Source organism: Peromyscus maniculatus, chromosome 6 (genome assembly GCF_049852395.1).
Source record: "Peromyscus maniculatus bairdii isolate BWxNUB_F1_BW_parent chromosome 6, HU_Pman_BW_mat_3.1, whole genome shotgun sequence".
Taxonomy (NCBI): Eukaryota; Metazoa; Chordata; class Mammalia; order Rodentia; family Cricetidae; genus Peromyscus; species Peromyscus maniculatus.
The window spans coordinates 109,377,686-109,403,193 of NC_134857.1; the positions used below are offsets into that span (position 1 = coordinate 109,377,686).

Genomic DNA, 25,508 nt, shown 5'->3' on the forward strand with positions numbered 1-25,508 from the left:
GCCAGTCTGATGGAGGCAATTCTTCAATTGCGTGTCCCACTTCTGGAGTGACTTGAATTTATATCAGATGAAAGTACTTATCTGGAGTTGCAGCTATAAACGCCAGGTTCCAAATTTAAATTTGCTTAAGAGGGGTTGAAGGGGAGGTAAATAAGTCCAGAACCAGCAAGGTCAAATCAATACAGCTGGAGCCAGTTGGGAAATGAGGTCTGTGGCGGTCTGAATAAAAATGGAGCCACAGGGAGGTGTGGCACTATTAGATGTGGCCTTGTTAGAGTGGGTGTGGCCTTGTTGGGGAAGTGTGTCACAGGGGGTGGGCTTTGAGGTTTCAGATGTTCAAGCCAGTCCCAGAGTTACTCTCTCTTCCTGCTGCCTTCAGATCTGTATGGAGAACTCTCAGCCACTTTCTCCAGCACCACGTCTGCCTGCATGCCACCATGCTTCCTGCCATGATGAAAATGGACTAAATCTCTGAACTGTAAGCCCACTCCAAGGAAATGCTTTCTTTTAGAAGAGTTGCTGTGGTCATGGTGTCCCTTCACAGCAGTAGAAACCCTAACTAAGGCAAGGTCAGTAGACATCTTTCTCCTCTCTCTGCAATTCTCTCGGTGGGATTCAGTCTCAGGTGGGCTCTCTCTGGAGGATAGATAGAAGCAGAATCAGTCTGTCTTGTAGCAGGAAGGAGCTGCTGCTTCTCACTAGCACCAGCAGGAATCCCAGGCTTGAGCATTGTCATTCTGGCTGAGATTGGGTGCCCATCTCTGAGCTAATCCATGGGAATGGAAGGATGGGAAATGTTAACTGGCCAAACCTAGATCATGGAGCCAAGAAACAGGGCCAGCTCCACACTGCGAGTTAGGAAGTGTTAAGAGCCCCAAAGAAAAGCCAGTTGCTCTGCTGTAAGAGCAGGGAGCGAATCCCAACACAACTCGCCTAGTCCAGAATCGGCCAGTCTCTGCTTTCTGGAGCTAGTCAGTCTCCTGTCTCATACATCTGGTAATATGCTTGTGCTAACTGGTTACCACAGAACAACAGTAATAGTAACCCAGCCCTTTGACGGTGATTTCTATGTGCTGTCTACATGTTTTCACTCAGTGCCTCTTGGAATGCCATAGGTAGGTGATATTGCAATCAACTCCATAGGTAAAGAAACTGGAGCAGTGGAGAGCAGCTTGCAAGCTCGAATAACCAGTAAGTGGTGGACTCAGTAGCATTGCTTGATTTTCTTGTCAGACTATCTCTGGATCGCCAGCCCCCAAATAAGACATGGAGACTTATTAATTATGAATGCTTGGCCTTTAGCTGAGGCTTCTCCTCCAATTAGCTCCTGTAACTTAGTTAACTCATATTTTTAGTCTGTGTTCTGCCACGTGGCTCAGTTACCTCTCCTCTGTACCATGTGTCTGGCCTGGTCTGAGTCTCGCTGGCATCTCTCAGCCTCTCTTCTTCCCAGAGTTCTCTCTCTCCCTAGAATTCCCACCTAGTCTCTCCTGCCCAGCTATTGGCCATTCGGCTCTTTATTAAACCAATCACAGGGACACACCTTCACAAGGTATAAACAAATATTCCACAACACAGTAGGCTAACCCCACATGCAAATGAGTCACCTATTAGCTATCCTTGCCTTTTGTTTTGGTTTTATACAACTAGACAGTTTTAAAGCGCAGCCTCCAAAGTACCAGTGATGACTGAGAAGAATTTCCCCTGGTTTATGTATGTTAAGTAGAACTTGTTAAGAGGCCACTGGGTTGGACAAGGTTTGTATACTGGACTCGGGAGACCAAGAGAGTCAAGTCAGCAGCAGAGATTCAGCGAATCACTCAAGGCTCAATACCCAATTAGCCTGCAGCAATCCCACCAGCTCAGGGCTTTACCTCCCTCTTTCTGTAAATTCCGGCAGTCGATGATGTTTTCCTGAGCCTCATCTGCTTTGTTTTGTTTTTCTGAATTTGTAGCAACTCTATTTGATATTAGCACTCCAGTGAATTTTCCCTTTAACATACAGGATCCTGCCTAATCTTGACTCTGTGCAGTATAACAGTGGTTAGAACTTCTGAAATACTGATGCTGATTTGTTTAAAAAAACTTGATCAAAACCACCATGGAGAAGTGGGAAGATGGCTGTGGGTAAAGTGCCTGCTACGCAGACATGGAGACTAGGTTCAGATCCCAAGCACCCAGGTAGACCTTGCTTGAGAAAATAGGGTGGAAAACAATAGAAAAAGACACCCAAAGTGGATCTCTGGTCACACACACACACACACACACACACACACACACACACACACACACACACAGAGTAGGAGGGGGAATGTGGAAATGGGGAATGTCTGAAAAATGACCTCCTTGGTAAAAGCATTTCTCAATGTAGGACACTTCCACAAATGTTGTCATACCTGTGTACTACCCTGATTGTTATTACCTGGGCTTTTACTTTTCTTTGGAGCCAAGGATTAGTCTCTAGCTAACCAGGCTAAGCATTCACTCTATCACTGACGTATACCCATTCCCCGATGTTTAAATTTAATTTTATATTTAATTGATTCAACTTTTACCTGACTCTGCAGCCATAGATTTGATGTTTTATGGATATTGTTCCTAAGCAATATTAAAAACAAGACACCTAGCAGCCGCGAGTAGTGGTGAGTATCTGTATTCCTTGCACCTTGGTGGTAGAGGCAGAAGGATCAGAACTCCAAAGTCATCCACCACTACAAAATGAGTTCAAGGCCCTGTCTCAAAACTGCCTGGGAAACGCAGATAAACCACTGTGGACTACCAGGACTTTGCCGGAGCATGGAGAGCTGTAAGGATGGACGACAGAACAACTCAATCCCCCAGCGTTGTTGGCAGCATTCAAACCGATGCAGCCATGTGAAGAACAGTTCTGTGTGAGCCTTTTGAAATTAAAATCCATCTATTCTATGAACCTGCAATTACAATCCTACTCTAAGTATGAATTCTTTAATTAAGGGATTTAGATGAGAATGTCTACAGTAATTTTATTCACAATAGCCAAAGAAACTGGGAAAAGATTAAAAAATAAGTTATGAAAACCACGATCTGGTTGTACAATGGGATGTCATCCAGCCACAAACATGGAATGAATTGCTGGTGTACAGAACTAGGATACGTAAAAGAAGGCAGCCTGAATAAAAACCCCATGGAGTACTTAGCTTAAGATCTGCTTACTAGAAGTTGTGTAGTAGACAATTCATCGAAGGCGAGTGTGGTGATTTGAATGTAAGTGGCCCCCATAGGCTCCTCAGGAGTGGCACTATTAGGAGGCGTGGCCTTGTTGAAGTAAGTGTGGTCTTGTAGGAGAAAATGTGTCACTGGGGGTGGGCTTTGAGGTGTCAAATGCTCAAGCCAGGTACAGTATTTCTCTTGTCTGATCGGGATGTAGAATTCTCAGCTCCTCCAGCACCATGTCTGCCTGCACACTGCCATGTCCTGCCGTGATGATAATGGACTAAACCACTGAACGTGTAAGTCAGTCCCAACGAAATGTTTTCCTTTATAAGAGTTGCTGTGGTCATAGTGTCTCTTCACAGCAACAGAAACCTTAACTAAGACAGTGGGAAAAATCACGAGAGTGGACAGGTCGGGGAAGGGGTTAAGAGGAGGCAAAAGAATTTTCTGAGTTGATAATAATATTCTGCATGTTAATAGGAGTTTAGGAGCATGGGTGTATATATCTATTTTATCGAACACAAATGGTGTAAGAAACAAATGAACTCTCTTACTAATGGTTTGCAACTGGAATATTTGAGGCGAATGTACCACTGTCTCCAACTCGACATGAAATACATTACGACTGAGATTGTTGGTAGCTGGATCAAAGGACTGACAGAGGTTGGGGATGTGACGAACACATATAATAAAATGTTAGTGGCAGACGCTAAGTGGTTTTACAGGTGTTCACTGTAAAAGTTTTTCGACTTAGCGGTACTTGAAAATATTTTCAGGGCAAAATATAGAATTAAAAAAGCACCTGAGCCAGGCAGTGGTGGTGCATGCCTTTAATCCCAGCACTCGGGAGTAGAGGCAGGTGGATCTCTGTGAGTTCAAGGCCAGCCTGGGCTACAGAGTGAGTTCCAGGTAAGGCACAAAGCTACACAGAGAAACCCTGTCTCGGGCGGGGGGGGGGGGGGGGGGGGAAGCACTTGATCATTAAAATAAGCTGTTCATATCCCATATCCAAAAGTGATGGTGAGTTTCAAATGTCAACTTGCTCCAATCTAGAATCACCTAGAAAGAGCCTCAATGGAGTAATTGTCTTTGTCAGGTTGGCCTGTGGGCACATCTGTGGAAGACTGTCTTGATTGTCAATTGATATGGAAGGGCCTGGTTCACTGTAGGTGGCATTGTTCACCGCCTGGTGATCCTGAACTACACAAGAAAGCCGGTTGAGCATGACTGCCTGCCAGCCAGTCAGCAGCGAGCGTCCCCATGGCTTCTGTCATGTTTCTTTGGCTGTGAAGTGAATTCTGTGGCTGGAGGTAAGGCTGTATGGAAAAGCCAGCCGGCCTGCCTCCAGGTTCTCACCTTGATGTCCCTCAATGGTGGAATGTGACTTGGAATTGTAAGGCAAATAAACACTTTCCTTCTCTGTAGTCAGAGTGACTTACCACAGCAACTGCATGAAAGCAGGACACAGGCATGGTGGCACATGCCTCTAATCCTAGCAGCTGAGGCAGGAGGATGATGCTATTGAGGTCAGTCTGGTGCACATAATGAGATCCTGTTTCAAACAAACAGAAAGCAAATGTACACTCTACTCCTAGACTGACACAAACTCACCACCTACAAGCACTGCCTTAGGGGACATAAGCTTCTCTTAAGGTCTAGACTTGCAAGGGAATTTGATCCAGCTCTTTCAGTCCGTAAAGCTAAAAGGAAAATTTACGGTTTAGGTTCACATCTATCTCTCAACTTTTCATGTCAAGAAAGTCTACTTTTCTTCTAACTCCAAAGTGTTCTGAAATGAAGAAGTGGCTGGGATTTGTGAATGAGCTTGTCCCCTCAGAAAAGCCGTTCTTAGGAGTCTCAGTCACTGCACAAGTATGTCTCCAACTTATAGGCAGGGTAGGAAAGCGTCAGAGCTGATCACTCCAGGATTCCTGTGGGCACTGCTGTGTAAAGCATCGTCAGAGATGCCGATCAAGTCCAGCAAGAATGGCTCAACTAGAATTTGCAGTATTTGCCTCTAATGATAATTCAAATCAATAGTAATTTGGACCAAAATGTTTTTTCTGACAAATCAATGACTGCCATTCACAAAATTTAAATAATCCATAATGAGAGCAAACAGAAATCTGAAAACAGCAAAGCAAGCAATAGGAAAACAAATTAGACTAGGAGACTGGAGCATGGGCCAAATAAACAAAATAGAAAAATAAAATTGCAGTAGCAATTACTGTCGTCTTGGCCAAAAAACCAAAATGTCCTAAAGATGAAACTCAGCAGTCAGGAAGACTTTGAATAGCTATTTGCATCAGTGGAGTCTGTGGGAGACAAGGGAAAATGTCACGTGGCTCTGTCCTTGCTATGGCGTCCAAAAGTTTCAGTGCCTGAGAATGCAGAAATCCTTCTAATGAGGCAGATAGAATGTCTGTTTATCAGAATTCTTCATTGTGTGCAAGCACCCTTCTAGAAGGCACAGCATTAAAACTATTAAATTGCTAGTAGAAAACACAGGCTGCGGAGATGGCTCAGTGGTAAGGACATTTGTTGTTCAAGCATGAAGCCCTGAGTTCAAGTCCCAGAACCCATGTAAAAAGCCAAGTGTGGTCACATAAACCTGTAACCAGTGCTGGGGTGTATGTGTGTGTGTGTAGGGGGAGGAGACAGGAGGAGAGCATGTGTTTGTGTGTGTTGAGGGTTGGGGAGATCCCTGAGACTTGCTGGCCAGCAGCCTAGCTCCAGTTTAGTGAAAGACCCTGTCTCAGAGGAATAAGGTGGGAAGCCACAGAGAAATATACCCAGTCTTTCTCCAGCCATTACACAAAGGCACACGCATATATGCTTACACTACACACTCATACCACAAGAACACACACATTCTATGTCCCACAATACTGTTTGTTTTATATCTGCTCTTCCATGTAAGCTAATACAGAGCAGAAATTACATCTTGGGCTTTTCTCCTCTCTTTTTTAATGGCATCTATGTCAGTGTTATATTTATTAACTATCTGGGGATTGGCTTTTAGAAAGACTGGTGATGAGTTTATTTGAAGTTTTTTTTTTTAATGACAGCAATACAAAATGAAAAATTATCAAGTTAATGTTAACACTAGGGAAATGTCATTACACCTTTAAAGTTGCCCCCTAAGGAAATAGAGCAAATCTCCATGGTTATTCCAAAGATAAATGACAGATAGCTAAAAAGAAGGAGGGGGGAAGTACAGAGGGGCATTGCCAAGGGAATCAGAGTAAGGAAATCATTGGGCTTTGTTGTGTATCACTGGCAAAGCTAGAAAGCCCCTGTGATGCAGTGCGGTGAACAGACTCACCACAAGCATGGCATGGGTCCACACGATTCGGCCCTCTGGATGCTCATGGCTCCTAACCACACTTCACTGATTCTTCACGGGCTTTGAAAGCTGAGTTCTAAAGTGGTCCTATGTGAGCATCTCTTTGGTCCAACAAGTCTCTGGGGGTACTCTGATCTCCTTTGCTTCCAAGATTCCTATCAGTTGCGGTTCTGCCTCTTAATCGACAAAATGAGGACAGGGAAACAAGCTAAGTTTCTGATTAAATTAACGTACCAGAACTCTGAATTATGGAAGACCTCTTGCAAACCTCAAATGGATCATATGACTTTTCTAAGACTAAAGTTTTTAAGAAATCAATGCACAATAGGCCCTACTCCAACGATTCAAGGTTGAAATAAATTATGATGGGATTTCTTCTAAGCCCCCCAAGCTAGAATCGTTTCTAAATCCCCCCCCCCAGACACACGCCAGAGGACGTTCTCGCTATCCAGCCTCATCCATCCCTGTCCCCTCCTCTGTGCTGCGCACTCCTTCAAGTGCTTCCATCCTCAGAAACTGCCTGTGCACTTGAGAGTGAGCGGACCCTGGAGCCCGCTGGAAAAAGAAGGGCGCTGAGATGAGGCAGTAAAATTTAAACGCTGCCATCAATCCCAGCGCCCTCATATTGAGGAAGTGGGCATCCTATGTGGAAGGCACAGGGAAGGTGAGAGCAGAGTCTGAGGGAGCTGGTCCCCTGCCTTAGGCTCCTCCCAAATGTCCCACAGGCCGGAGTTTTTCGGTTTACCTCTTGGATCAATGCCTGGTGAGCTGTGACAATTTTACAATCTACTTCTTTGGGACATCTAGATCTAGTGGGGTTTTGGTGCTAACGTCTACTTTGTTGTTTGTTTTTCTTTCTTTCTGTCTTTATTTTATTTTTGTTTTTATTTGTTTGTTTGTTTTTTTCAAGACAGGGTTTTTCTATGTAACAGCCCTGGCTTGTCCTGGAACTCACTTTGTAGACTAAGCTAACAGATCACAGAGATCCATCAGCCTCTGCCTCCCAAGTGCTGAGATTAAAGGCGTGAGCCTGCCTGCTAATCTCTATTTTTAATGTAAAGGAGGAATACATGTCCTAGTCTAGGATTGGGCCATCTTTGGAGTCTAGTGCTCAGCTTGGTCATCTCACTTTAGGGATGTTTCTATACTGGGGCCAGGCCTCCGGAACAGCCAGCACCCTCGCATGACACTGTGTCTAAGTGATCTGAACACATCATCAATGGAGCACCTTCGGACGAGAGTGTGAGATACCATGTCCTGACGATATTTTAGATATTCAGTGACCCTGGAGACCAGAGCTATGCCACAGATGGTTGCTATGGCCCTCTGTGAGGGAGTGCTCCCTAACAATTGTAACAGCCTCACAGCTCCTTCAAAACACCGCACTCCCTAAATCAGTTTTCTCCAATGTCAGCCATACTCCAGGGCGGGCCCCAGGCCCAGGAGTAGCTGGGGCAACACAAAAATGGACTCCATGGTTTTGTGTGTGTGTGTGTGTGTGTGTGTGTGTGTGTGTGTGTGTGTGTGTGTGCTTTTTGTTTTGTTTTTGTTGTTTGGCTGGTTAGTTGTTTTTTGTTGTTGTTGCTTTTATTTGTTGTATTTTTTAAGCTTATTTTGATTTTCATTTTTTTCTTTTCTTTTTTTTTTCTTTTTTTGGTTTTTTGAGACAGGGTTTCTCTGTCTCTGCATAGTTTTGGTGCTTGTCCTGGATCTCACTCTGTACACCAGGCTGGCCTTCAGCTCACAGAGATCCACCTGACTCTGCCTCCCAAGTGCTGGGATCAAAGGTATGTGCCACCACCGCCTGGTGATTTTCATTTTCTTAGAGAGAGAGAGAAAGAACATGACGTTGGTGGGTAAGGAGGTGAGAAGGATCTGGGAGGAGTTGAGAGAGGGGAAGAATATGATCAAAATGTATGAAAAGTTTTAATGAAAAAAATAAATAAATTTAATTAAAAAAATACCACATTGCCTGATCTGCCATGAATGAGTCAGAAGGGGAAGCCCAAGGATTCTCCTTAAAGGTGTGTGTGGGGTGAATTCTATGGAATGGCACTAGATGGCCACTGGTGTTGGCATTTAGGCATCTGCACTGGTCTGCCCTTAGGGTCCTGACAGGATAGACCTCAGCTGCAGCCACTAAGAGCACCCCCTGCGCGCATTTGGTGTTTCCCAATAAAAGGCGGGCCTTGCCCACCTCCTTCTCTTTCTCTTCCTTCTCGTGCCCAGGGACCGGTCTCTGCCCCTTCCCTCCCCTCCAGCGTGGCCCTGTTGTGTGGTGTGACTCCTTCCCACTGTTTTTAAGATACGACCCTCCACACAGCCGACTTCTCTCAGATGGAACAGTTTCAAGGGCAGGATCTCGAGGCTTCTCTCTGATCATGAGTAATTGCTGAAGACCATGCTTTTGTATTCACCTTATTTTCCAAGAGCCCTGCCAATTTTTGACAGTTTTTGATTAAGAAAAATGGCAACACCTTTAAGAAAATAAAATGTCCTGTGGGTGCCTCAAGACACATTAGATGAACTTAGGCTTCAAGATGAGGAAGAAACAAAGCTGGTCCTCAGAGTTCTAATCTGGTAGAGGATGTCAAAAAGCTGAATTTATGAGAAAGCCTTAAAATCAGGGTGGTTAAGGCTTCTGCTCCCTACCGTTTGTGATTTTCATTATTTTACAATTTTAACTCCTTAAAAATTTATCTCTGTCCATTATGTCATGAATGTAGGAAGTACAGACAGTTATTGTATCATTGCCAGCTTGGGATAAACAGATGTATTGAAGCCGCTTCATAGCGAACACAGAACAGTCTACACAAGGATTTGAGACATAGCATTAAAGCTGAAACGATGGTTGTTGGTGGCCCATCCACTTCAGTGAACGAGGAAAACAGCAAACAGAAGAGGGGGCAAGCCCAAATGCTAGTGCATGCTCCTTCCCTCCTGAACTCCGTCTTCTCTTCCACAGGGAGATGATTTCTCATGAGATTCCCGAGGCCTGATCTGAACATTGTCTCCTGAGTCCTTCCTGGGGCCCCTTCCGAAGACCTCCCATGATCTCACTAGTTTTGTTATTCCTGTCTGTAACAGAAGCAGTCCCAGGCAGGGTGAACCGTATTTCAGGCCTGCCTCAGGACAGACTGCTAACTGCAGGGGAAATTCCTGCTCAGAGGCCGGTTATAATCCAGCCTTGTGTGCTCCGTGGCTGGGGGCATCAGTGCCTCAGCAAACCCAGCCCCAGAGAATGCAAGGAATGTGAGCAATTCTGCTTGGGAGTCCTGATATACTCAACTGAATCGAAAACAATTTCCTTTGTGTTCCTTTTGAAATTGGAAAAAAAAAAGGACAGTAAACTGAAAAGACCAAGCAGACGCCATAACAGGCTGTCAGTCTTCTCTCAGAGACCAGGCCTCAATTTCAGTTTCCTGAGACTTAAGTAAGCAGTTTCTGGGAGGGTCATGAACAAAAGTCATAGTCCTTGCAGTAGCTCCCTTTCTGCACATAATCTGACCGCTCAAGGTTCAGCCAGTGGTTTACTGTCTGGGACCCCACCCTCACCAACTTCGAGCTATGTGCATGAGTCAAGGACAGAGCCTGGGCCACTGAGTCAGGCCCCACAGTCAGGACATGCTAGGCCAGCCAGACTCCATGGCAGCTCAAGGACAAAGCCTGGGACTTGTCCAGGCCTGCCCAAAAATGATAACTGTAACCCCCAACCAGTAAATTCAGAGGTTACATACCCTCACCCAGTCATATGATGCAAAGGCTTGTACCACCCTGCTTGCGGTTTTTCCCTTTAAAACCCCTCACCCTGAGAGCTCAGAGCTGTCCTCCTCTACCCACTGTGTCAGAGTGTTGGACACGGACCAAGCCTGGGCTTGCTTGTTATCAATAAACCCCTGTGTGTTTTTCGTCGGATATCGGCTCTGTGGTGGTCTTGCTCCGGGGGTCTCGTGACTCATGCACAACAAACACCTATACTTCTCTACAGAGAAATAATACCACCCATGTGGCCACCTCCTGAGACCTCAGAAGACCCAAGTCTCCATCCCATAGGTATCCTCTCTTACGGTAAAACTACCTTATCAATGATCCTCTTTCTTTTCATTATAATTTTATCACTTTCAACTATATCCATAAACAATATATACTTAAATTATTTATTTTGTTGCATGTGTCCATATTTCGATGCTTACTGGTGCATGTTTAGACATAGTGTGTGGGTGTGCCTGGGGGTGGGGGAACCAGAGTGTAACCTCGGGTGGCCTTCCCCGGGTGCTATCCACCATTATCGTGTTTGAGACCAGGATGTCTCATTGTCCTGGAACTGGCCACATGGCTATGTTAGCTGGCCCAGCCTACTTTGTATAAGATACATTGCATGGAAGCAATGTGTTGGATCATATCCACCCCAACCCCTCCCCTCAACTCCTCCCAGATTTCCTTTCACCTCCCTACCCACCTCACTTCCTGCTCTCTCCCCCTCCCCCTGTGGTTGCCCGTGTAAGAGCTGCACGAGATAAGCCAGTTAACAATCGAACATGGAGTGGGAAGAGGGTTGTGAACACTCAGCCCTGAAAAGCTTCCGGAGGAGGAAGGGTCAGTTTTCTTTAAGTGTTATGACTCCTGGTAGGTCAACCACACTCTACCAAGTACATGGACAGCATGAACTGGAACCAATGGATTATTGCATTTTTAAAAAGGACATGTTGGGGTTTTTAGACACAGGTTCTGGGAATCAAACTCAGGTCCTTATGCTGGCGAGGCAAGCACAGCCATCTCCCTAGTCACATAAACAACACAGTGTTTGACTTTCGTTGCTTATGAAATTATATGAGGGAGGCTGGAGAGATGGCTCAATGCTTATGAGCATTTGTTGCTGGACGACCCAGGTTCGATTCCCAGTATCTACCTGACAGCTCACAACTGTTTGTAACTCCAGTCTCAGGGGATCCAACCCCCTCTTCTGCTCCCTGCAAACATGCAAATGAAATACTCATATGCGTAATTTAACTAAAAATCTTATATGTAGAATTTGCTTAGTTCCTTTTTCCCCAATTACCCGTGTATGAATGTCTTGAGTGAGAATGGCCCCATAGGCTCATCTATTTTAATACTTGGTCTCCAGTTAGAGAAACCATTTGGGAAGGATTAGGAGGTGTGGCCTTGTCGGAGGAGGTGTGTCACTTGGGAGGTTTCAGAAGCCTTCACCATTCCCAGTTAGCTTTCTCTGCCTTGCGGTTATCGTCTCAAGATGTGAGCTCTCAGCCACCGCCCCACACCATGCCTGCCTGCTGCCGCCATGCTCCTCACCCCGACAGTCATGGGCTCTAACCCCTGAAACCGTGAGCCCCATATTAAACACTTTCTTTCATAAGTTGCCTGGGTCATGGTGTTTTATCACAGCTTAGATTAAAAATGACTAAAATAACGTAAAACACTTCTCAAATTAATCATTTTCATATGCAGAGCTATAACTCACCTATTTTAATTGCTGTTGCAGTAGTCTATAATAAAACTATATCACAATTTAAATTCATGTGACGGATGGTATTTGTGTGGTTTCCAGACTTTTGCCATTAAGAATGCTCTCTTTAACACCATGAGAAATAGAGACTTGAATAAGTTTCTTCTCCAATAATATCTCTCAGATTAGAATTTCCAAGTTGCAGACTCTCAGTGTGTCTAGCTGTACTAAATCATACCAAAATGGCTGTACCAATTAACACTCCCATTAGCAGTGTGTGAGAGCATACATCGTCCCACATTCTTGATGAAACTTGGATTTGTTGCACTAAAACTTCTGCCAATGGCTGGCTGTGAAAGAGGGTATTCTGTGGCTCTTCTTTCACACTGACTACTGGCATGACAGATTCCTTGCGAGTGCGTGCGTGTGTGCGTGCGTGCGTGCGTGCGTGCATTTGTGTGTGTATGCGTGTATGTATATATATGTGTGTGTATATGTATGTGTGTACATGTGTGTATGTATATGTGTATGTGTGTTTATATGTATGTGTGTACATGTGTGTATGTATATGTGTATGTGTGTTTATACGTATGTGTGTACATGTGCGTATGTGTGTGTATATGTGTGTGTGTTCTCTCTCACCCATCTTTCCACTACATTGTTCCTTTTCTCTTGACTACAGGTCGTACTTAACTTATTCTAGACGTGTATCCTCTGTAGTTGGTCACCTATATTAAAATTTCACTTAAAAGCCTGCACCTTATATTTCACAGCCTTATGGCATTTCTTAGATGCAGTTACCAATTTTAATGACGTGTTGTTATATTGTTCTTCTAGTCTTGATTAAGAAACCATTCTTTAGCTGGGCGGTGGTGGCGCATGCCTTTAATCCCAGCACTCAGGAGGCAGAGGCAGGCAGATCTCTGTGAGTTCGAGGCCAGTCTGGTCTACAGAGCAAGATCCAGGAAAGGCAAAAAGCTACACAGAGAAACCCTGTCTCAAAACATCAAAAAAAAAAAAAAAAAAAAAAAAAAAGAAAAGAAAAAGAAAAAGAAACCATTCCTTGAGTTAAGGATGGTGGCACATACTTAAAACCCCAGCACTCAGGGAGAAGAGGCAAGAAGATCACAAATTTAGGCTAACCTGGGCTATCTGGTGAGTTTCAGGCCAGTCCTGGTTATACAACAAGATCATCTTTTAGAAACAGAGCACCGGGTCCAGCTGTCTCCTAAACCCTTCTACCCATAGGTCAGTGCCGTTCCCTGCTTTCGTCAGAGAAGCTTCTTTCTGCTCCTGGACTGGTCAAAGGGTGGAGGGCAAATGACTGGAGTGCTTAGTCAAAAAAGGGGCAGTTCCACCTGCTGGAGGGCCCCGGGAACATCCAGAAGAGGCGGATAAAGAATGTGAGAGCCAGAGGCTGGGAGATACGTGAGACAGTGTCATCGGGACATGGCGTGGCCATTGCACTCATCAACTCACCACAGTGGTGGCTACCTACACAAGAACGGTCCCAAGCCTCACTGAGAGCCTGTTTGCAGTTACAGGGATATGTGCCACTGTCTTCAGTGGGTAGCCAAGTCACGCTCATGAAAGCAACCATAATTAAATTCGGTGAATTTAAAAAAAAAAAAACCCACCCAAGGTTAGGTAAATGTACTCCAATAAACTCTTCTCAAAGCTTTATAATTTTGCCTTACAAACTTAAGTTTACACTCCACCTTAGATGGGTACATGTACACAATAGAAGGCAAAGATGTCTTTCCTTATTTTCTGATTGGATAACCAGTCTTGGTGGTACTTAATAACAAAGGGTCCATTCCTACCCAGTGGACTCACACACACTGCCCATTCACTCATCTTTACTTGTCTATGGACTGGGCTTTCCACTGATCTATTTCTTCTGAAATAATACCACACTTAGTAACTACTGCTCTGTAATAATTTCTGATATCTAATATTTCTCATTTAGTTCTTTTTCACACAAAAATACTTCCACATTTTTATACCAGGTCTACATTTATTTACAATTACCCACATATTAATTTTGCAATTAATTGCAACTGTTTAGTTTTTGCTATACTTTCATTATTCTGTCTGAAATAATCTTCTAGCTAAAATTTTCTCTTTAATATTTGATTAGTGAAGGTGTTCTTGTTTCCAATTCTTCGGCTTTTCCTAGATAATCTTTGTTTTACCTTTACTTTTTAACAACAATTTGCTGAATATGGAATTCAGTATCATAAATATACTACTCTGTTTTCAATTTGTTATGATTGTATGTGTGAGAGAGGAGCAAGTGAGAGAGTGAACACATGCATGTGCCACAAAACACATACGGTGGCAGAGGACAACTTTGGGGCGTCATTTCTCTCATTTCACTGTGTGGGTGCTGGGAATCTGGCTCTGGGGTCCATCTTGACAGCAGTTTGGGAAGAAATGCTGCCACAGACTTCACCACTGAGCCACCGTGAGAGTTAATGACTTTGTATTAATACTTGTGAATTGCTTTGTATTTTTTGCAGACAACTATCTCATCTGAAGATAATTTTATTTTTAATCTTTATGCAGTTTTAAACTTCTAATCTCACTGCTTTGGAGTATTACTGTGCTGGCAGAATACTAGTCAAGGCACTTAACACAGTGTTTGAATAGAACTGATAGTGGAGAGATGAGGGGGCAGAAACACCAGGATGTCTGCCGTGAAGCCACACCCATGAAATCTCAACGGTGTGGTTGCCTAAACAAGACCTTAGTGATGACATCCGTTGGCATGCCAACATAAACAGGGAAATCTCACAAGGCCGCCCCTCTAGATGGAGAGCTATGGGGGGCAACTAACAGCTGCTGAGAGGGGGAGAACCAGTCTTCCCCAGGGATGAGCCCCTCACTGGGTAATCGATCTCAAGTGCTCCATCCTAAAAACATATACCTAAGAGCAACACTACATGCTCAATGGACTCAGCAGGTTTTATTTCTGTATTTATTACATGTGTGTAACAATAACAATTAAGGGAAACGAGGCCAAGTATTTGAGTGGGATGGGAGGCACAAGGCAGTTGGAAGGAAGAGAGGGAAAGAGGAAATCAGGCAATTACAGCACATATATATGAAAACAAAAAATAAATGAATGAGACATCCTTGGTCCTGATCTAAGAGGAATGCCTTTCGTATTTCAGTATTATGTAAAATGCTGCTGGTAGACTTCCTTCATCACATTAGAGAAATGCACTTTTCCTATTTTACAAAGTTTTGTCCTGAATGCATGGTGAATGCTGCTGAAAACATCTTCTGCCTATACTGTGCCATGCTTTCTTTTGCACTGTAATATAATTTAATAATTTACATATTAGTTTGGAATATTCGACTGATGTTTCATTTATTACATAATTAACATTTGGTCATAAAATGCTTTTAAACTCACTGCCAAATTCATTACTAATCTTTTGCATAGACCTTTTGCATCTATATTTATAATTAAATTTGGCTTTTAATCGCCCTTTTCTGTGCTGTAATAGTCCACTGAAGAAATAAAGGTTAAAATGAGGTAAGGAGTTCCCTCCCCTTTCCTATTGCATGGAATGATTTGCATGATATAAGGTATGTGCATCTTGATAAGGTATGTGCATCTTGATAAGGTATATGCATCTTGAATATCTGGTTGCATATATTTGTATCAGCTAGGGTTCACACAGGAAGCAAATCACAGGGTATTATACATTAGGTAATTTATTATAGAAATTCAATCCTACATAATTGCAAGGGGAGTTAGGAAAGTCAGGTCTAGAAGGAGGATTTGAATGTCAGAGCACAGACATTTATCAGGACTTGTGAGGCAATGGGAAATATGGGCAAGTTAGAGCTGTAGGGGGAACCATGGGACCAGTTCCTCCCCCCTCCCCAGTGGGGGCATGTAGTAGAGTTGGTGGGAGGTTTGGGGAAGGCCGGTGTATCTGGGGTGTGGCGGCAGGCCTGAGCTCACTAGTTCTCATTAGGATTAATAGGAGAGATAAGCACCAGATAAAGGACGTCGTGAAGGTGATCTACAGCCTGGCAGTGGTCACCATGAGGAGTGAGGAGTAGCTGGTACCTGTGCAGGTCTCAGTGACCAGCTGTGGACAGAAGCATCCAGGATGAGAGCTTCCCCACCCGACCCCAGCTGTGCTTCCCCACCCGACCCCAGCTGTGGACAGGAGCATCCCAGATGAGAGCTTCCCCACCCGACCCCAGCTGTGGACAGGAGCATCCAGGACAAGAGCTTCCCCACCTGACCCCAGCTGTGCTTCCCCACCTGACCCCGTACAATGCTACCAGAGTGGTCAGCATGATGTTTTCCTCGTTGCCAGCCTAGGGCCTCTAGCTGAGAACCCTGTCAGTGTCCCGACAGGAAGAGTACTCTGTACTCCGCTTCAGGCACGTCTGGACTGAAGAGCTTGGAAATGTAGAAAGGGCGTTTCTTGTGGAAAGACATAAAAAGGAAAAAGAAACACAACGGAGCATAAAATCTTGCTAATTAAATCGACAAGAGAGGTTTCAATTCTCCCGGCCATTTGGCTTATTTATTTTGGGGTGTGTGTGGAGGATTCTTATTTATTATAGTTGGTGTTGCTACCACATTTTCACCAATCACACATGCTCATATATTCATGTGAAAGGGCACTTCATAACCAGTCAATGGGTAGAACTAAAACCACACGGATTCAACAGAGCCCAGTGTATTAAGCCTTTGGGAGGTGCTGCAGAGGGCAGAGGGTTCCTTTCACACGTAGTACGTGACAGCAGAGAATGTCCATCAGGTACCATGTACCTCAAGAGTACCATGAGTGTTGGGAAATAAAATGTAGACTTGAAAAGATACAAATCAACTATCTTGGATGAAAACGCTTTTGAAATACGTATTTTTCCAAGAAATGAGAACATGTCTCCTGGAGATGTGAAGCTGGAAGAAGGGACGGAAGATCCAGAGGGATGTACTAACTACAAGAACACACAGCATTCTTCCGCTTTAGCATGACCGGAAGCTGCTGGTGTGGCCTGAATAAACACTCACAATGCCCCGATTTCTAAGGTGTCCTCATCAGTGCAAGGCTCAAAGGAAGTGGGAATTTTCTGATTCAGACATAGTGATATCCTCGGGGGAGACCATGGTCTGAGAGTCATTTGACTATCTCGAGATTCCAAAGTAGGTGTGTCCAAATACACACGTGGAATCCATGTAGTTAAGGCTTTAAACATGTTAACTTGGGAGAGGATAAAAAGAAACATGTGGAGAGATGATGTCTATTATTATTTTGAGGTCAGTACACTTACCAGAAAGAAAAGATAGGTCTCAGGAACTTCCAGGCTGTCCATGGTCAACAGAAGCAAGACTGAATTCAGAACAACCTAAACTGGCCAGATGAAAGTGTCATACTGAAGAATTAACTGAGCGCCTCAAACCTGAAGTCATCCCATCCTCAAATGTTTACACAGATTGATTTCTACATCATGTCCAGTTTGAAAACCGGGCTAACCAAAGCTCCAAACTGTCCATGCCACAGTATGGACACCCCCCTATCCCCCACCCTGAGTGCATCCTCTGCATCAGCAACACTTGGGCTCTAAGGAAGATGCACCACCAGGTACCGTGCTTTAGGATTTGATGCTTTACAGCTGCAGAGCTGGTTCGATGTTCTTTACGATGACAAGTCTAGTGAATCACGTTGGTTCAGCTTAAACTATAACAACGTCATCAAATATGTAATAAAGTGCTGATTTTTAGGGTGATTTTATTTAATTGGAAGAAATCGATGAAACCAAATCAAGCAATTTGTTTACAATCTCATATCTTAAAACAAGTAAAAAAATCCTATGCAAACACTAGAATTTACCATTTTCACTCGGTAAATTTCCATTTGACAAAAGGAAAAGATACTAATGATTAAGAAACACCAATATCTCTTAGGAAATGTTTTTAAAATTAAATATTTTCATTCACAGATTTTAAAGTATAAAAAAAATGATCAATTCTGAATAAATCAGATTCTTAGTTACAATTATTTTCACTAATTATTTTTTTTTTTTTTTTTTTTTTTGGTTTTTCGAGACAGGGTTTCTCTGTGTAGCTTTGCGCCTTTCCTGGAACTCACTTGGTAGCCCAGGCTGGCCTCGAACTCACAGAGATCCGCCTGGCTCTGCCTCCCGAGTGCTGGGATTAAAGGCGTGCGCCACCACCGCCCGGCTATTTTCACTAATTATTATCACAATCCAGAAGGCAAAATTATGAGCATGGGCCACCCCAATAGTGAATTAAATTCATATAGTGTATCTCAGCAATAGTTATAATGTTCCAACCATTTTATGGGATTGGGCTAAGGCTTTTGTGTAGATCATACAAATTACTTTGCAGTCAACAAAACATGTGATCACCCGCTTTAATCCATTTCTTCTAAGGAACAAGGAGAGGAACAAAAAAAATCTATTGAAGAAGACACAGCTTACGACGTGTGACAGTCTTGACTTTGGTTTCTAATGATTTCTTGACTCTTCTTTTGGAAGTCGTCAGTGGGACTGCTTGAAGGAAGAAGCAAAAATGGCAGCTATGGAGCTATGTTCAGGATGCTGAGTGGTGATTAGCCATAGAGATCGGAGTATCAAATCTACAGGTAGCACTCTACTTTATGAAGAAAACATCCCATCTATTGGCCTGGTTTGTTCTTTTACCATCTGTCTACTTCCAGTTCTCACTGAATTGGCTGTCTGGTGTGGTAGACCTGGGGCCCTTTGTTGACACAATCCATTAGCTGACTGGAGAGAATGAAGCTTCTCAACTCCCATAGCGAGAGGCCATTCCTTGTAGGAGGGTAAATGGGCATTTCCCTCCATTTCCTGGGGAACTTTGTCACTTGGTGGTGGGATCCAGCAGCTTTGCCCTGTGCCTGGTCCATATATGTGGGGCTTCTGTCTCCATGAAGTCAGATGCTCTGACCCTATTCAAAGAAGATGGAAGGGAGGACAAGAGAGAAGGATGAAAGGGGGAAGAGGAGAGAGGAGATAGATGGATGCAGAGGAGGAGATGGAGGAGATGGAGGGAGGGGAGGAACAGGAGGTGGTGGGGGAGAGGAGGAGATTTCATTGTTTACAATGTCTAGCAAAAGAGATTCTTGTAATAGTCAGAGGATAATCGATGTAAAACATGAGAAACAAAGGACACATTCTTAACCTATGTGGGACTCAGTCTTTAAAATTAGCATGGTCTTGGTTGGTTGAGATGATCTAAGGAGCTGATAGTGTTCTCTGGCTTCTCTGTGTTTGTTCTAGCTCCACATCTAGACTGTAAACGTCTTAGAACAAAGTTCAGTTTTGAAACACATTTCCTTCCCCCATGACCAACTTTCCCTCAACACAATGCTCGTCACTTAGCCCTTGCCCCTTGGCACTGGCTGAGGTCAAAGAGGATGGCTCTGGGTCAGCCACTGGTGCCATGCCTTTCCAGGAACAGAGAGCACGCTGGTTCAGAGCCCAAAACGAACCTTCAGCTCCTTCTCCACTCTCCCTCTGCACCCAACCCGTGTGCGTTTTCACTGCGAATATCTCTGAGTGACAGACACATGACAGGAGACTGGATCCCTCACACGAGAAACAAATGAAAACGGATCAATGTGTTTACTGTAGGGTGGATAAAAATGAAAATGTTCAAACACAGTAGTTCTCTGCCTTCCTAATGCTGAGACCATTTCAAATAGTTTCTCATGTTGTGGTGACCCCCCAAATATACAATTATTTTCGTTGCTATTACATGCCTGTAATTTTGCTACTGTTATGAATTGTAATGCAAATATTTGATATACAAATAGTCTTAGGTGACCCCTTTGAAAAGATTGTTTGACCCCCAAAGGGGTCATGACCCACAGGTTGCAAACCATAGTTTTAACCCATCCTGGAATATAGTCCTAACCATATAAATCCTTCATTTTTTTTTCTTTCTGGTATAACCACATTTCTGTTAAATCTTTGAGCTTTGGATTAAGCTGTAACATTGTACCACATGTTCCTCCTAAGCAGATTATTTCCAAAAGGAACGATGTGCTTTCAGTCGCTTAAAGCAAAGGAGTAACTATAAAGCAGTCTTCTACCTGCTAATAGTACTGGCAGCAGCACCACCTAGGCACCTATTGGAAATACTAAGCTTTGAAAGTATCCAGGCAACAGTTACCAGGATAAACCATTCTGTACAGTTTTTATTCAATTCCTTAATGTGCCTTAATATACTGGTCTTGCTCAAATTAGGCAATAAAACTTTTTACTGAATTCAGTATTCTGGGTTATAGGGCAGAACACATTCAAAATGGAAATTTAGAGTGAGTTTTCCATAATAAGACCCTATGTTCTTTCTATTGAAGATCGGAAGAGGGGGTATGGTGATATGCGGGACAGGAAATATCAGAAACTAGAAGTGGCACTGAGACCCAACTGGCTCCTGCCATTAGCAGAGGAACTGTTTGTGTTGGCTCAAGGGTCCCCTTTGCCTTTCCAAAGGCTTATGACACAAAAGCATGTTCAGCAGTGCCCTCTGGGTTGTAAAAAGCACAATGATATCTGAGACCCGAACCCAAGAGACGTATCATAATACAAGTCCTGGTAGAAGGATGATATCAAAGGATGTGCGACTCCATTTCTACACGAAGCAGATGGAGTTTGGGAGAGCCTGAGAGCTTGGCTCGATTTCATGGTCCTTTAGTGGCCTGGCTGGACTTTCAGACAGCCAAGAGTCTGGCTGGGGGCTAGCCCCCAACAATCCCAGAATATTCTGACCTCCCCACGACAATGCCTGGCTCAACTTCCATCAGTAGGAACACTCCCACCAGCACCAGGAACCTGTTTCTGGAGAACCATTTCCACCTCCAGGGAAGCTATGCTTACAGCAACTGGTCTGGCCTGCGGCCATCCCCAGCTCACAGGAAGGGGCTGAGTCCCGTGTGCTCACTCGGAGAGACCTAGCAGACTGCAGTGTGCCTGGGGTTGGAGTAGACAGAATCTTTACGTAAGAGGGAAGTACAGTCAAATGCATTTCTCTAAACCACATGGCATGTCAGACCACATGCTCACTCAGCTCTGACAATGCTAATGGTCTTTTTGTGACTATCTGACACTTCTCATTGGGAAACACTCGAGATCAAGGTAAAGATAAATACTCACCAGGTTGCAGGTTGGAAGACAGGCCAGTATCCACTGCGGGGTCATTTGTGCCAGCAACAGAGAGACTCCCGTTCTTGGGGTCTTGGTGTTCCTCTAGGACCACAAACTGCAGAAAAGAAAAGGGAAAGAAGGTATACACCACTGTAATTCACAAGTCACCTCACTAAGTTTTAAGCTGCAGCTTCTCACACATACTCAATGAAGGCGAAAATGGGAAGAAAGGCCTTGTCAGCTTGTCTTTGGCTAATGAGAGAGTCCACATTGGTTTTTCTCTTAAATTATTTTACTGTGTGTACGGGTGTTTTGACTACATTTATATCTGTGCATTATGTCCATGCCTGATGCTCATGGAGCCCAGAAGAGGGCACTGGATTCTCTGGAACTGGAGTTACAGATGGTTATGAGCCACCATATAAATGCTGGGAATCACAGTCCTCTGGAAGAGTAGCCAGTGATACTAACTGCTGGGCTGCCTCTCTAGCCCAGAGAGATTCCAGTATTAACTGGAAACCTTGCATTCATTTCTACCAGGGTACACAGCTATCTTCACTGAAGAATCTGTCATGATTCTGGAATCTTTGGTTAAGAATCTTGGATCCCTGGTGGCTACTGTTTTGCTACAAATAGTACAAGCATCCATAGGTATCATAAGCACTGCCCATTGGCCAGACAAATAATGCCACATGTATGTATGTATAGCCTATAGCTATATAGAATTCATTTAAGCATACTATCAAGTCCTAAGTAATTCGGGTCACCAGTAAGTACTGATAACCAATAGCGTAACTACTATTTTTCAGCTGTTTCCTCATGGTTGAGCAGCTTAGGAGGCAGAGTGCTAAGAGGGAGGCCCAGGTCACCACAGCAGCATTTCTCTTAACTCAACAAATGGTCATTTTGTCATTGTTTGTACTGTCCAGACTGACGGCACACTTGCAATGCAGGCTGAGCAGAGCTGACTGGCCTGCACTCAGGCCAGACAGGTTAGATATGAAAAGAAATCAAACAGACAAAGGAAGAATAGAAGTATGCCATGCTCTGCGATACAGGAGGCGAGCCGATGAAGTACTTCCTTGTCAATAAATAATCAGGTGGAAGGATTCTCCAAGGCTTGAACTGACTGTGTGGTTCAGAAAGGAGCCCTCCACAGGAAAGATCTAGAATTCAGAGTAAAAGGCATAGAAAAATATTTTCTGTACCTATCCTTCTCATCAAGAGAAGTGTAGGGAGGCTTAACAAGGGGAGCCATAAGGGAATAGGGACAGAGATGCCAGTGATGGAGGTGACTCTCAGGAGCTGTGCTCTGTTTTCTCTCTTTCTATTTCCCACAACACTCATCACCCTTTGTCTCCTCCTCATTAATGGTCTCTTGATCCTTGTGGAATCAATACAATGGCCTGCTGTGTAAGGGCACAGGTTTGTTTTTTCTGGCCCCAGTCAAGACGTGCATGGCAGATTTTCCAGCCGTGGGCCTCCCTGCCAGAAGCACACAGTCTCCAGGACTCTGGCTGCAAGGGAAGGCAGCTGAGGGGAGCAGATTTGTTTCTGCTGCTTCTCCTCCCAGCTTGGGAACTCAGCTCTCCCCAACTCCCTCTGACGTGTGCGGCAGCAGTTGGTGTGGACGGCAGTTATGACAGCCCGGAGGACAAAGCTCAGCAGCCTGGGCTTCCGAACGCAGCTCGGAGCCAACAAGCTGGTCGCCACCACAGCGTGGAGGTTTTTTTTGTTTTTTGTTTTCTTTATGTATTTAAAAGAGACATATGAAGAAACCATTTCTTGTTCTTTCCTATGATTTAAATGAGATTAATGAAACTTGCATTAAGTCTATCCCTTTCTAGCCTGTCAAGGGCAATGCAGGTAATTCAGCAGCCCACCAAGCCACGAGCCCTCAAAGCACGGAGCTCTGCCTAGAGAGAGGTCCTCAGTCACAGGCTCATAGCATTTATGAAGATGGAGCTCAACATCTTAGCATCTTCGAAAAGCTATATTGATGAGGAACAGAGGTCCAGAGCTTATAGGAGTTGCTGAAGATGGGCTGGATGCTAAGGCTAAAAGACACATGTTGAGACCAGCAGGCAGCTAGAATAGAGTTCAGTTTCTCTGAAAGGCGTGGAGAAAGAGGAAAAGGAACAGTGATTCTTATCAAGCCAATTCTTAGCTTCATGTACTTTGACAACATTACCCAAGGTTGGGGGCAGGATGACGTCCCAGGCCTGCTGGGGTCAGGCCCATCAGCACTCATATTTCTGCTTGACTCTTCATAAGGGTTCTTTGGGGTGTCCAACAGCTGCTTCTGAGTCCTGAGATAAAGCCAAAAAACAGAGACAATCTCAAAAGAAACACGAAAGACTCATCCCACTCACTGGGGTAACTATTTTGTTGGATTAGAGCCATAGATGGTGCATATGTAGTCAAGCACATAGCTGAAACCCCGAGGCCACTAAGCAGTTCCGGGGGCGGGGGCAGCGTTGCTAAGTAAACAGCCACAGAGATGTCCACAGGGACTTACACAACTCTGGTGCATTGCATTCTCAAGAAAGAGTTCTAAGAAGCTCTTTTGTCAAGAAATAGTTCTTATCGTGTGTGTGTGTGTGTGTGTGTGTGTGTGTGTGTGTGTGTGTGTGTATGTGTGTGATGTTTGCATGTGTGCACCTATATGGAAGTGTCCCCTCATGTGGAGACAGAAGTAGACATTGCACATCTTTCTCAATTGCCGTACCTCTTATTTGAAATGGGGTCTCCAGTGGGCTTGAAGGTTGCCAATTCAGCTAGCCTGGCTAGTTATCAAGCCCCGGGGATCCTGTTTTTATCTCCCCAGTGCTGGGATTACAGGTGCCCAGCTGCACCCTGCTTTATTCTACCGTATGTTTTCAAATAGAGGTGCTGAGGATTTAACTCAGGGCCTCAGGCTTGTTCGGCAAACCCTTTACTGACCGAGTCCTTTCCTTGGCCCCTTCCTCACTGTTGTTATTAGGAATATGGGAGTCTGAAGCTCAAAAACCACCACCCACTAGCCGTTAGCTTCCAATCCATACATGCCGCTGGTCAGGCAGGCTTGTTGAAGTGGTGTGAAGTCACAACACTTGGGAGGCTGAGGCCAGAGAATCATGAGTTTGAGGCATGACTAGTCCAGGCTATATAGCAAGATTTTATCTTTAAAAAAAATCCAAATTTCTGAAAAATATTGTCACATGTGTTAACATATCAAACAAACAAAAAATAATTACGTCATACATAAACTTAAGGTTTTGGTTTTTTGTTTTTTTTTTATTTCTTTGAGACAGGGTTTCTCTGTGTAGCCCTGGCTGTCTTGGAACTCACTCTGCAGACCAGGCTGGCCTTGAACTCACAGAGATCAGCCTGCCTCTGCCTCCCGAGTACTGGGATTAAAGGCGTGCGCAGCAAAGTCAGGCTTTTAAATGCAGTAAGTATTTTGCTCAAGTTCACCCCAAGGAAGGAGGCATTCCCTGGGAAGGGTTTAGAAAAGAGGGCATCAAGTCCCACGGAAAAGGAAGGATTACCTGTAGTGGTGAGTCCACCAGATCCCCAAGAGGAGCAGCAGGACTAGCGCAATCACACAGACTGTCACCACAGCAATGCCGCGCTCCTGCCCGTGGCCAGCATGGCGCAGTTCCCACCATCTCAAGTCTCGGTGCTGACATCGCTCCCCAACATAGCCAACGATACAGCTGTCCATGACACATGAGCAGAAGTCAACAGAGACCCCTGGCACCTGGTACCTACAAATTCCATATGTGTTGTCTCTCATCCGTCACCTTTCTAGATTCAGTTTTGTGAGCCTGAGATGTGAGCCAAAAGCACTACGAATCATACATCAACAGTGACAACATTAACACCGAGAGACTTCCCCCCTTCCTCTATCTGTCTTCAGGGTGATGGGGAGTTATCTGTGTAGTCTCTATAAGGCATCACAGAACACCGACTAAAGATAAACTCTCAGAAGACACCCTTTCTAAACCATCACAAAGTGAGTCTGCCCTAAGAGCCAGGAGAAACCTGGAAACAAATGATTGGCCAGACTGCAACGGTCACGGGTGAAAGGAAAGAACTAGAAGGCAGAGAGCCTTGTTGAACACCAGGCTGTAATAGAAGAGTGCATGCAGGCTCTGGGCGGGAGTAGAGCTTAGGCTATGGAGGCACTGCTTGCGTTTTGTAAAGCTCACTATTAGCCCAAGAGAAAATGTAAAAAAAAAGAAAAAATAGCGGCACAAGAGGTGGGTAGCTATTTTGAGGGCCAGGGGCCATTTGCCTAGAAACACCTTACCGTACATTGAGACTGTTATAATTATGAGGTAAGTGAAGCAAGGCTGC

At 44.4% G+C, this 25,508-nt stretch overlaps 1 protein-coding gene across 2 annotated transcripts in view; it reads right to left on the reverse strand.

Moving 5' to 3' along the window:
- Positions 1-17,750: 17,750 nt before the first annotated feature.
- Positions 17,751-25,508, reverse strand: part of Egf (epidermal growth factor) — a 77,879-nt gene continuing 70,121 nt past the window's right edge. For both annotated transcript variants that reach the window (XM_015993032.3, XM_076574975.1), the window contains 4 exons: positions 24,698-24,865; positions 23,359-23,476; positions 21,177-21,282; positions 17,751-18,967 (listed from right to left, as the gene is read on the reverse strand). In XM_015993032.3, the coding sequence (XP_015848518.1) occupies positions 18,657-18,967; positions 21,177-21,282; positions 23,359-23,476; positions 24,698-24,865 (703 nt within the window). In that variant the 3' untranslated portion in view covers positions 17,751-18,656. The remainder of the gene's footprint in view (positions 18,968-21,176; positions 21,283-23,358; positions 23,477-24,697; positions 24,866-25,508) is intronic.